The following is a 13465-nucleotide window of genomic DNA, read 5'->3' as shown; positions in this document are numbered from 1 at the left end:
GTGAATGTGAGTGTGGATGGTTGTCTGTCTCTCTGTGTTGGCCCTGCGACAGGCTGGCAACCTGTACAGGTGTACCCTGCCTCTCGCCCTATGACAGCCGGGATAGTCTCCAAAATATTCTGTGGACTGATGAGACAGAAGCTGAACTTACTGGAAGGTTTGAGTCCCGTTACAGCTGCATAAAGTAACACAGGGTTTCATAAAGAACATCACAGTCAGAGGTGGTGGTGTGATGGTCTGGGGCTGCTTTGCTATAATTGATGGAACCATGAATTCTGCTCTACCAGAAAATCCCGGAGGAGAACGTCCGCCCATCAGTTCGTGCCTGACGGTCACGATGATCCAAAGCACACCAGCAGGTTCAACTCTGAATGGTTAAAAAAGGTTTTGGGTGATCGAGTCCAAGTCTGGACTGAGATGCTTTGACCTTAAACAGGCCGTCATGCTGGAAGACCCTCAATGTGGCTGAATTCAAACAATTCTGCAAACAGGGACCAAAGTTCTCCACAGGGACGAGAACCACTCACTGCAGCCGAGGGCGACACGACCAGGTGTCAGGGTCAGGGGGCAGTTATATACGACACAGTCACATGATTAGGACGATACTAGAGCTTTTAAAAGAACTGTCTCCCTCACAGAGCTTCAACACACACACACACAAACACGCACACGCTCTGGGCTGTGTGTGTTTCCTCTGCTCTGGATGCGTAAATAAGAGAATTGGCAGAGAATACAGTGATTGTAATCAGTAAGCCGCCCACACACACAGACACACACACACACACACCCCTCCTGCTCACCTGAGGACAGAGGCTAACGTACAGCATGATTACGACCTCTGTGTTCGACTCTGACGGCTCTTAAAGTGTGTCAGTGTGATTTCCTGTGTTGCTGACAGTTTGCTGGATCGCATCACACTTCACTGTTGTAGGAAAGTTTCACGGGTCTGTGTGTGACACCTGTGCGTGCCTGACTCGGCTCACTTCATATGAAAAAGTGAAAGGCTCAGGCAGGCTCACAGACTTGTTATCACATGGACTGCATCCCTAATGAGGCAGAGGAACCTTCTCCTGTGGATGAAGAGTCAGACCTGACATCAGACGTGACTTTTTAAAGCGACGGTGTGTTAGAAGTTTTGGGGATTTTCCAAACTCACGGTAAGCTCCGGCCTGCAGGTCCGATCCCGCTGGCACGGTGACGTTCAAACCACATCAATAGCAGGAAGAATTGAATGGGGGCAGCTGGCACTGTGCTCACTCTTACACTCGAGGAACAATGGAGCTCCTGCAGCACTGCGTGAGAGTGTGTGTGTCTGTTTGCGTTTGTCCTGCAGGGAACCCTGCCAACACACCAGGAAAGCAAACTGGTGTAGCATTCACAGAGAAAAACTGCAGCCCAGCTCCGCTCACAGCCATCTTTAAGATGGATTTCACACTTGTGGGCCTGCTTTGAGGCTCTGTGAAGCATCAAGCACCTCAGCTTACAAAAACCCTGCATTTTATCACTTAACCTTGAATGTCTCCTGTCACATGACTTTAGTTGTGTTCCTGCAGGTTTCACAGTGGGAGTAAACAGCCTCTGTGTGTCATGCATGTTGTCCAGCAGCTGAGAGCAGCATGTCTGCACAGCAGAGTTATCGATGTCACGCTGGGACGTTACTCCATTTCTAAGCTGACGTTAGCTTGTGCTGCTCACCGCTAAGGCTTCTGTCGTTTTCAGGTTAAAGCTCCAGAGATCCTCTGAAAAGTGTGCAGCATGCAGCGAGCTGGAGAGACTTCACTTTATCGGAGGAGGCCGTCGACACAAACAGGCGGCTTTTGTCTGAGTGAAGTGACGCGTTCGGTCTGCGCAGCTCTGCAGGAACGCTTCTTACTGAAGGATGGGAAAGACCGGAGAGCTCACCTGAACATGTGTGCACTCACACACAGACACACACACACGCACACATGTGTGCACACACACACACACAAAGACACACACACACACTGCATCGTGTTCTAATAACAGCTTGTTGAAACAGATGAGCATCCCGCTCTTTTCCTCTCATCTCCTCTTTCTGTGGCTTCACCTCCTTCCTGTTGTTACCCCCCCCCGCCTTCCTGGGAGTCTTATTCCAAACTTCAAACTGTATTCATGGGTCTACTATTAGTTTTTTCCATCTTCCCATCCTGTTTTTACCTGTAATAAAAATTCCACTACCACACGTTTGAGGAATGAGACACACAGACACACACAGACACACACACCTGTGCAGTGTAACATCACACAGCATACAAAATACAAGACAACCATGAATTATGTTGAAGTATGAGCTCATCCAGTGAATTGTAGCTGTCATTGCTCTTCATCTCCTCCTCCTCCTCCTCAGAAACCTGAAGCCTGTTGGATACACACTCAGATACACGTGCACATTAATCTGTTACAGATATGAAAAATAAGGCACGTTGATCTGAGCAGCAGTTACTATTCATGCTGCAGATTCTTTGAAAACATCGATAAGCGTCCTTCTCGTTTTCTTTCTGAGGCCATAACAGGAAGAGAAACAAAAATACGGCCTCTCTGTTTTTAGGGAAACGATGAACTCATTTAAGATTTTTCCAGCGATGCAAACTCTTCTAGTTTTCATGATGACGTGACTGAAACGTGCCGGGCGATCTGCAGGGCTGCTGTTTCTTCTCTCCTCTGACATTTTAAAGCTCACCTCGATTAACTTCGCAGCACAGACCCAGACATGAGCGAGCTGCTCAGCTGTGAGCTACTGCGGCGCCCCCTGCTGGTTCCTGAAGTCCGTGTGAAATGTTTTCATGAAAAAACTTAAAAAAAAAAAAAGAATGAGGACAGGTGGGTCTGACTGTGAAACTGCACTCTTATTGGCTAAAAACATGTCAATCACATCCATGGCCAATGAACATACCACAGATCATCCTCCGTTTTGAAAAGTGGTATGAGCGAGATTTACAAAACAGACCTCATTTTTTTTTACTCAGGCTAACCTCAAACAAGAGCCGGAGAACATTCAGAGGTCAGAGGTCACAAAGACTTCCAAAGGACCAAAAATCTTTTTGCAGCCACAGCTATCACCACCCGGTGGCCTTCGGTTGGGATGCAGGTTTGAGGCTCTTTTTTTTTTTTGGCATTTTTGGCCACAGCACATGGGCAGTGGAGAGAGACAGGAAATGGGGGAAAGATACAGGGGAAGACACGCGGGCAAATTGGCGACGGGCCGGGACTCGAACCCGCAACGCCCGCACTGCATCGCGGCATGTGTATGTGGTCGCCGGCTTCACCACTAAGCCACCCAGGCGCCTGAGGCTCTTTCTGACTGTCTGTGGTTGTGACGGACGCGGATGTGGATGATGCTGTGTGTAGGCTGAATGCTGAATGGCTGAAAAATGGTCACGAACAGGGACGGGAGCGACAGCAGAGTTCAGCACAAAAAGCTCAAACAGCAGCCGACGTTCGGCTTCACTCCAACAAGGGCACAGGCGTTTGTGACACTGCCCCCTGGAGACAGCAGACAGCTACAACATGTAGCTGCTGGTCTGCACAGGACCACCACAGGAGACTGTTTTTACCTTAAGACCAGAGATAAGGAGGACGAGGCACGAGCAGGGCTGGACTGGTAATCGGGCGTACCGGGCATTTGCCCGGTGGGCCGACAGTCGTCAGGTGCCGATGCTGTTGGATTTTTTTTTCTTCCCTTTTTTTTTTTCTAAGAGACCGGCCCACAATTTAGAGGGGGCGACCCATTGGCCCATCTTCAATATTGACAGGGGATCAAACCAATCAGTATATAGGATCAACACCTGCTAGTAGTTTCAGTGTTGAGCGCGTGTGTTAAGGGAGAGGCAACATGGAGAAACAGAAGTGGCAGAAAGGAGGTGCGGAGAAGTTACGTGTGAAGAAATTGAAGAGTGTCACTGTAGATGCTACAAAATGTGGAAAGATCACAGACATGTTTGCTGCTGCAGCCTCCACGTCCACAATAACAGCAATGCTCCAGCAACAGCAGCTGTAGGCTGAGCCGGCCAGAGGCATAGGCGACATATGCGGCTGCATAGGGCCCCCTGACTACCAGGGGCCCCCCAAGCTCATCCACATTTGTCGTGAAACTTTGTTAGTTTGTTTTAATTTTTTTTTACATATGCCAATTTCCTAAAAGAAAGACGAGACTCTGTCCCGATTTGTACACTTGTAACAACACTAATTTAATTAGTAGGCTGCACTCTGTCTCAGAGTGATGCTGAAAAGCTAATTGATGCATTTATTACTTCTAGGCTGGACTATTGTAATTCATTATTATCAGGCTGTCCTAAAAGCTCAGACAGGGAAGGAGAGGAGATAACAGCAGCCTATACTGAGCTGGAAGGTCTCTGAGAAAGATTGGGGGGGGGCTGTATTTATTTCTGAGCTCAGTATCAGCATTTCACCGTTTAAGCAAACACACACAGAGGAGAGTCAAAGGGACTCTGCAGGTTCAGACAGGCTACCTGACATTCCTCTCCGCTCTATTTAGGTGGGGGGTTAGGTGGGCAAATACACACATACACACATAGACACACACACACACATTTTTTTGGGACAAATGTAGAACCTGGGTACCAGAGTCCCTCCCCCTCCACTCGCTCTCCCAGCAAACAGCTGAGATTACAGATTATCTGCTGATCTGGGACCAGAATAATGACCTGACTGAAGGTCTGAGTGGATCTAAACTTAAAGCCTGCAGGTTCGGTGTACCTACAGAAAACATCATGCAGCTCCAGCCAGTCACTGTTCATTAGTCAGGGCTGGTATTTGACATTAACAATATGAAAAATGTCCATCACGTATTTTCCAGAACTAAGAGAAAAGCAGCGGTTTGCCCCTTTATAACTGATTTATTCTGTCTGTAATTTAAGTTGTATCACATCTAAACAAAAACAAAGGTGAGATCTGATTTTACGAAAATGAAATTTTAACAGGTAAAAAGCAGAGCTTAAAATCATTGGGCTTCATGACCCTTTTCAAACATCACTGAATCAAATATTTAGACCAAACGATGCTCAAATGATGTATTATACACAAGGGAGTGCAATAATCCCGACATCTCAGTATGTGATGCCTTCTATCTGGAGGTCGGACTGCTGGTCAAAGAAAATTACTGATTTGAAGACGTCACTCTGACTCGTGGTTTGTATGATCTGTAAGTGTGCAGTAATCCCTGCAAGCTACCGAGTCTAAACATGGCGGGTTTTTATTTTTTATGGTTTTAAGACATCACATCAGATTCCTCAGCTATCCTGAAATGGTTATTAGAGAAGGACAGAGGTAAAAAAAGAAAAAAAAAAAAAGAGTAATATTAGACAGGAAGAGACGCTTAAAGAATCCTGAATAGAAATCTGTGGGCTGTCCCGCCCACTGCCCTCACAGAGCCAATCAGAAGCACAACAGGGAAACACACGAGCCAGTCACTGCACATTATAGATTACATTTGAAGTGTGGTGTCAGAAATATCTACTCAGCGAAGATGGAGAACGTGTGCATCAATACTATGGTGGGAGGAGCCATGGGTTTCTTTTTTTTGGCCTTTTTGTACAGGAACGGAAAAAGAAAACAGAAAAGTGAATGTGAAACAGCCCGGGGCAGACTCAAAGTCCCCCCCTCTGTACACAGGTCGCCAGCTCAACCAGGTGAGCTGCAGTGTCGCCCCTGAGGTCACCTGTGACTCAGCTTCCTGTCTCTGGTAAAGCCTGCATTACTTTCTCTTCATGCTGGAAGTGAAAACTCCTCGGCCAACACCTGCAGCTCATTTATGGACACTAGAAGAACCGTTAGGACCTCACCTGAGCTTTGAGTGACCTGCAGGACCCTAACCTGTGTTTTAGTCATGAAACAAATACGGACGTCACAGCTGCTAATAACACTGTCCACATCTATTCAGGGTTCACTTCATTACTGCCATGAGGTCGACAGGCTCACACACACACACACACACACACACACACACACACACACACACACACACACACACACACACACACACACACACACACACACACACAGCTTCTCTATGGTAACCTTCATCCCTGTTGGGTTGATAGATGGAGGAGGGAAACTGAATGCCATCATAGAAAACACACACACACACACACACACACACACACACACACACACACACACACACACACACACACACACACACACACAGATGAATGAGCACTCGAGCAGGAGAGCCGGACACAAAAAAGCTGCATTCAGGGACTTAAAAAGGTTGTTGAAGAGCGACGTTCAAACACAGAGAGGTCGCCTCAGAGCTCAGAGAGAGGAGACTGTGTGGACTGGCTGAAGCATTTCTGTGCTGAACATCTATATCAGAGTGTAATCCTTTCACAGATCCACCACCAGCTCTAATTCACACTGGAACTGTTTGCATGTGATAATCGGGCAGTTAACGGGCTGAGGTTAGTTAGAGAACCAGTTAATGGGCTCAGAATCATTTCACATTAACAGATCACAGCGAGCAGGGGATACAACAGGTGCTTCAACTCATTTCTATTCTACAGTATGATGACTGAGTGGACTTTAATATGACTTATGATTTCCAGAGATGAGGAAACTGAAATACTTTCACCTGAGCTCCCTCAGTCAGTTCAGACTGAGACGGCTGGGTGAGAGACTTTAATCTACAGTGGGGGAAATAATGAACCTGAACCTTTAAGTGTGCTCACTTCAAACAGTCTCTAATTTTATGCTAATTAATTTTAATGGAGAGAGAGAGACAGAATATGAACCAAATAAACTGAATGAAAACATTACATAAAAGTTATAAATGGATTTGTAAGTCTCTCTTACAGATTCAGCGGGGATCAAATCATCATTTCCCCAACAGTAGGTCATAGCTCTGTTTGGATCGCTTTGATTTCTTTCCCTTTGCTGATTTGCTTTTACAGACTCCAGGGGCACCTGGAGCATCCCTGAGGCACGGCGGCAGCTTTGACGTAACGGCACTGAATGAACTTTATTCCTACTTTAACGTGAACAGCCCTTGCTGGAGATGTTGGAATCTGTCAGTGATCCAGAATGTTCTGCACAAACTGTTTTTATTGTAGGGATCAAATGTGAGTGCTGGCATTTTCAAGCCCTGAATCAGGACAACAAGCTCAGTTTGGATAACCCTGTTTGGATTCAATCTGACAATACGATTCATCCTAATTCCAGATAACACGAATCATTCAGGAAAACTGAGTTAAAATTACAGCAATAAAAACCTGAACGAGTTAAAGGTTACACAGGCCAAGCACAACAGCACCGGTTCCCAACACGTGTGGAGGACCCCACCGAGGGGGTCATGAGATAAACAAGTCAGAATTCACAGGAGAACTGAAACATTCCAGGACTCAAATCTGACAGACGTTCCAGACTCACGGACAGGAATGATCTCTGGAAACTTTAACGCACCGCAAATGATGGAGAAGAAGAAGAGGAGAAGCAGAGCAGCAAACCTCAGTAAATCTCACACAGCGGGCAGCTCCTTAGAAATCCTACCTGTCCGAGGTCCAGCGTGACGTTCACCTCGTTGTACTCGGTGCTGCGGGAAAGAGGCGGGCTCTGCCACCATCGCTCCGTCCCATCGATGGCGTTGGTGATGGGATGGGCGCGATCGCTGTCGCCCTGGCTGCAGATGTCGCAGTACTGACCCTGAGACAGCAAAAGAAAGAAATATCAGTTTAAAATTTCTCAGCAGGTTGGATGGAAAACAACCTAAAACGTCAGTGCATGAGTATTTGTAGGCATTTCACTTAAAGAGCACAAAATCTGGGGAGGAGGGTATTAAAAAATAATCATACAAATGTGATTCACTGAGGTGTGGTTTATAAACTTAGCTGGTGGATTATTTCTTTGCTGTAACAATGTTTCTTACTGTTGGAAAGCCTGTTTATTTAGCAGGTGTTGCAGATATGAAGGCCAGACGGTCTAGCCTTCATATCTGGGTCACCTGCCTTCGCAGTCTTCGTGGCCTCCGAAGGATCCAGCCCCTGAATTTGGGCACAGCACAGCACGGAGGTGCCAGGCTGTTGTGGCTGTGTGTGGTTCTTCCACATGCTGCTGAAGCCACTGTTTTTTAGGCCCCGTTTACATGACACCATTTCAAAATGAAAACGGCGTCGTTTTGATGCGTTTCAACCTCCCGTTTACACGAGAATGGAGTGAAAACGATGCGTTTTGGAAACGAAGTTCAGAGTGAAATAATCCAGAGAAATAATCCAGACACACGTTTCCTTACTTTTTGAGCCAAGTTTAGATCACCTGCAGAACTTTCCCCTCAGTACATTTTCATAGACTGAATCCAGGCCACGGCCTTTCTGTGTGCAGTTTGCATGTTCACCCCGTGTCCTCATTAGGTTAATTGGCGAGTCTATGCCGACCGTAGGTGTGAACTTAAGTGTGACTGGCCGTGTGTCTCTATAGCTGCTTTTCCATTAGTATCTACTCAGCGTGGCTCGACTCGACTCGGTTTGAAGGTGTTTCCATTAGTACCTGGCACCAGGTACCAGGTACTTTTTTAGCACTCACTCAGCCAGGGTTCCAAGCGATCCGAGGCGATCTGAAAATGTGACGCGGAGGACAGCATGCCACTGATTGACCAGGGACTGTCGTCACTAGCAGAGTCATGAGAGCGACTCCTTCACCAGAATCAAACCTGCCATTTTTAAAACCCAACAGCAAGAAACTGGAGGCACAAAGCACCGGTTGAATTTCCAGACCGACAGTTTGCAGCAGTAGTTTTGCAACAAGAGAGCCATCTGAAACGCTCATGCAGCATACATGTTATAACCCTATACTGCCGGGCGATTGCCGCTGAAGCACCGTTACCTGCCCCTACCAGCCGAACAGTTGGTTAGCACAGAGGCTGAGGCGGCTGATCAAAGGAACTTTGAATTAACGTAATAACGCGACCGTTTGTCCTATCGGAAAAATTCAAACAGTTTCTGAAAGCTGAGAAACTGCACTTCGCAACCAATATAGGGTATTACTGTGGTTTTATTACGGTAATTGTTGCCGTAAGTCCGCTAACGGTGACACTTTTGAAGTACACTGAGTCGATTATGACATGTTTGGGGGTATTGGGTTATATGATAACATTCATCCATTAAAACATTATACGGGGACTTTTGCATGATGATGATATTAAACTACAATTACATTTACATTAAACTACAATTACATCAAGAGACTACTGCTCGCGCTGCTATATTGACTCCACCCACACTGAGGTGGTCCTCAATTGCAATGGAAACACAACATGACCGTGGCTCTGACTGCAATCCACATGGTGCATTTGAACCAAACAGAGCTGGCTAACTAAGCATTAGAATAAACTCAACAAGTGCTAACCTGAACCAAAGCCAGGATAGAAGCTGTTATCACAGCAGGTCACCAGGGTTAGAGGTCACCATCCCCCACCCTCCTTCATGTGCTGTTTGAAACCGCAGCATGCTGCTAGCTTTAGCTAATAAAAAACGTGTTCTGCTGCAGGTTTCTGAAACGTTCTCATATGCTCTGCTCACACACTCATTCCACCGTTTTCTTCACCTTCTGTCTTTATTTTAAATGAACTGGCAGCAGTTCCAGAAAACCAGCAGCGAGGACCAACAGACCAATGTTTCCCAGCTGTTTCCCAGCCGCTCCGGGAGTCTGGACTAATGAGTCGACTAAGACAGGGTTTTACTCACAAAATTCGACCACGTTAACTCACAAGCTAGCGTTGGCTAACATTACCCAAATTACGACAGCTCAGGGTTGGATTTGACTCTGAAGACCAAACGCCCTGCTGATGCTGACCACCACTGGTCACATTCCCGCTATTTTCACATGACAGCTTTGTCAGCATTACGAACTATTCTCAGATTCCTGCAGGAACATTCCTGCAGCTAAAATTCTTAGCCACCCATAGATGATGTAATCCCATTAATCCTGTGGATTAATCATTAAACTTTTCCATTTCCTCCAGCTAACTATAACCTCCAGCTCCCTTCCAGCACAGTCATAGTCCTTTCAGAAGCTCGGCAGGCACACCGCCTCGGGGCAGTTATCATAACTAACTTTGACTTCAGTGCTCACCAGGGCAGAAAAACTGCATGTAGACACGTTCCTGTCAAATCTGGGCAAACACGATTCAAAGCTTTGCTGACTTTGACCCAAAATAAGGTTTCAACTTTGAGCTGTAAGCTACATTTATACCACCATCCACTGCCTCTGACTGACCCACTGCATTTTCAGGAACATTTGAATCCTTTTTCTTTGAATGAGTTAATCTGCAGTTTTCTCGGGCTCAGGTCAGTACTGGGTGACTGCTGCCTCCTCCACCTCCTGCAGCTTTTAATTAATAAAAACACTCCCACGTCTTGCTGTCAAATCAAAACAGGATTACCCTCAGCACAGAAAGTGTATGTGTGTGTGTGTGTGTGTGTGTGTGTGTGTGTGTGTGTGTGTGAGAGAGAGAGAGAGAGAGAGACAGTCGGGGGTGCACTAACCCAATGAGCGAACCGGCTAAGTGGGCTAAAGCTCTCAGGCCGAGCAGCTCTCTGCTGAGCTGATCACCACTTCTTTGGGCTCATTTGCGGAATTTTGTGAGCAGCAGCATCAACCCCCCCCCCCCCCCCCCCCCAATCTGCAGCCAAAGATCCAGTAAAATTTCTGATCATAAATACTCGGCTGAACTCTCAGTGTGAAGCTGAGGAGGCACCAAACCCACCAGGAGAAATCCAGCAGCTGAGCTCCGGCTCTGTGCTCAAACAGTCCTCCCTGAGGACGCGTCTTTACATTTCTTTACATGAGCTGGAAGGAATGCGGTGCCCCCCCCCCCCCCCCCCCAGGGGGCAGGTTTTTGTGTTTCTCCTCATCCTCCACCTTTATCTCTGGCTCTGATCTTTAAACTTATTAACCAGCATCACTCCTGTTTCACCAGCACTAAACTGGAGCTGAATTCCTCTTTTTCCTCCCTGAACTCGGGCCTTGATAATCTCGCGGTAACAGGGTGGGTAAACCTGCTCTGATTGGACACCACGGGTCAGTCGCTGTGAGGAATGTGGGGGACAGGTGGGAGAGAGAAGGCAGTAAGTCTGCAGGTTATCGCCCAGAGCTGCTTTAATGGTTAACCTTCAGTGTGCTCATCACATTAAAACCCCGCCTGTAAACACACATGAAAACACAGCCGCTGGCTCTCACTGAAGTGCTGCCTCTCCTTAAATAAGAGCAAGAGTTCCAAAGTCTAACAAAGGAAGTGAAATAATGAGCTGGCAGGAGCTTCGTGCACAGCGCTGACCTCCTCTGCTCAGCACGGCCGAGTGAGGAAGAAGAACGGGGAGCGATCAGGAGGTTAGAGCAGTGGAAGAGAAACAGTCGCAGAGACGCTGCAGCTGACCTCAGCGCTCCAGGTCTGAGAGCATTTAAGCTCAAACTTTATCTGCCCGTTGTTTAAATTCACAATTCTGCCTTCATTTTATATTCAAATCTAAAGCTTTTTATTTCAGCGTATTTTAGATGAACGCTTCATATCACTGCATACATCTGAAAATACTAAGAATAATCCACCATAACTCATCACTCTACGCTACGTGATGAGTCTGATGATTTTATTAGTTGAGGTCAGATGTGTCAGTATGAAATGACCCCAGTTTGTTATTTTTTTGTTACAAGTTTTCATTAATTAGCATAAAAAGAGGAAACAAAACAACTAAAGGTTTTAAACATTTTCTTTTTTTCCTTCAGTCTGAAATCAGACACAAACCAAAAAACAATCTGAAAACAAACCTGTGTATGCAAAGAGCATCACCACAGTCTGTTCTTCTTTCCTGTTGTTTGTGATGGGCAGCCAATCAGAAGAAAGCTTTGTTAGGCCCCAGTCACACAGGTCTAGTGTTCCCCCCAAAACCTGTGCGTGCTTTGAAAAATATGTATATTCCAAACAGTTGGTGAGTGGTTGGTGGGGGCAGTCGCTCACAGAGAGGGGCAGCACCAAAAACCTGCTTCTGGTTGCTGCAGTTACTGCAAAGTGGCAGTAAATCGTGAAAAAGTGAAACTACCCACAAACAGAGAATGGACACTTTCAAAGTAAAAGCTGTGCCTTACTGCTTTCAAAAGATGCAACTTTTATTTTGAAGGTTTTGTAACAAATGTCACACTAGCAACCTCCAGCAACTGCTCGCCAACCAGCTGGGGAATACTCATTCTTCCCTGGTGACCTTGAAGGGGGAGGAGCTAAAGCAGCTTCTTTCAGACAGAGGATGAACTGAGGGGCTGCACCCACACCCAGTTTCACATAAAGAAGGATTATTTTAAACTGTGAATCATGCAAAGCTGCTCTGGTGCAGTCATAGAATAAAAATAGAGAGCTTGAAGGAATCCACCCTGCCTGCTGTAAGAACACCTCCAGAGCACAGTGAGCCTTCACAGCAGCAACAGGAAGCCAGAAGAGAGAAAAACCGACATTATACAGCTAAAATGCTTTTAAACCATCAGTGAGCTGCACACCAACCACACACGGCAGGTTTCAGTCTGTGAACGGGTGGGGTCTGGGTGGGGTCTGGGACCTCTCTAACGTGTAAATACTGGGACAAAAACTGCTTTACTTTGGTGCCGTTATTAAACTTTGTGACTCGTCTTTAAAGACTCAGAATAAAGTGAGAACTTAATCTTGAGTTGATATGAAGGTGCTTAGAATCGGAGCAGGTTATGATGTCACATTTGGGCGTACAGGTAAGGCAGAGAACAGCGTACTTAGGCAAAGCTGTTCAACCTTAATGTGTTCAACCTCGTACCGACTGAAACCTTCGGGTTTGTATTTACACCTCTGGATCCCCTTTAGAGGTTTCTTAGAGTGAAGCCAGCAGCACCTGTTTCAGGTGAGCACCCCGCACACGCTTTAGAAACCCGTGTCGCTCACCTGGATGGTCTGGCTCGGGTCTCCGGACACCGGGCCTCCGACCAGCTTGCAGTACAGGTCCTGAACGCTCCTGCCAGTTTCGTCCTCCCCGCAGGTCGCCGTGGCGATGATCTTCGTGCCCTCGGCCAGGTTGAAGTAGGGCGGGTGGAGGCTGTAGCCGTTCACCCCGTTGATGGGCAGTTCCTGGGCGGAAGCGACGCGGCAGCAACAGGTTACCAACAGCGGCCACAACAGCTCCGAGAGCCGCGGGAGGGAGCGCGCAGCGCCGGGCCGCGCAGGTCCGCTCACCATCATCTCCACCTGTCCGCGCAGCACTTTCAGGAATACGTTAACGTGAGGAGCGGAGCCTTAACGTCTGCGGGACGGAAGCAGTTACAGGGAAAGAGCTGCAAACCAGCGAGGAAGAGGAGGTAGAGAAGTCCCGGACAGCGTTGCGCACAGCTCTCTGTCCTCTCTCTGTGTGCCGCTTTAACAACCGCCGGTGCAGCGCCCCCTCCCTCCGTCCGTCCCCCTCGCTCCCCCCTCTCTCTTTTGGCCCAG

At 47.2% G+C, this 13465-nt stretch overlaps 1 protein-coding gene across 3 annotated transcripts in view; it reads right to left on the bottom strand.

Annotated features, from left to right (window-relative positions):
• Positions 1-13342, bottom strand: part of lama5 (laminin, alpha 5) — a 102920-nt gene extending 89578 nt beyond the window's left edge. For 2 of the 3 annotated variants that reach the window (XM_030733768.1, XM_030733769.1), the window contains exons 1-2: positions 12926-13342; positions 7525-7677 (exon numbers count right to left, since the gene is read on the bottom strand). In XM_030733768.1, coding sequence (XP_030589628.1) covers positions 7525-7677; positions 12926-13219 — 447 coding nt within the window. In that variant the 5' untranslated portion in view covers positions 13220-13342. The remainder of the gene's footprint in view (positions 1-7524; positions 7678-12925) is intronic. The other variant, XM_030733767.1, reaches the window with a different exon arrangement.
• Between the last annotated feature and the right edge of the window lie 123 nt (positions 13343-13465).

This window comes from Archocentrus centrarchus, chromosome 7, assembly GCF_007364275.1.
Source record: "Archocentrus centrarchus isolate MPI-CPG fArcCen1 chromosome 7, fArcCen1, whole genome shotgun sequence".
Lineage (NCBI taxonomy): Eukaryota > Metazoa > Chordata > Actinopteri > Cichliformes > Cichlidae > Archocentrus > Archocentrus centrarchus.
Note: the sequence above shows the minus strand (reverse complement) of the source record. Positions and strands in the feature narration are given on the sequence as shown.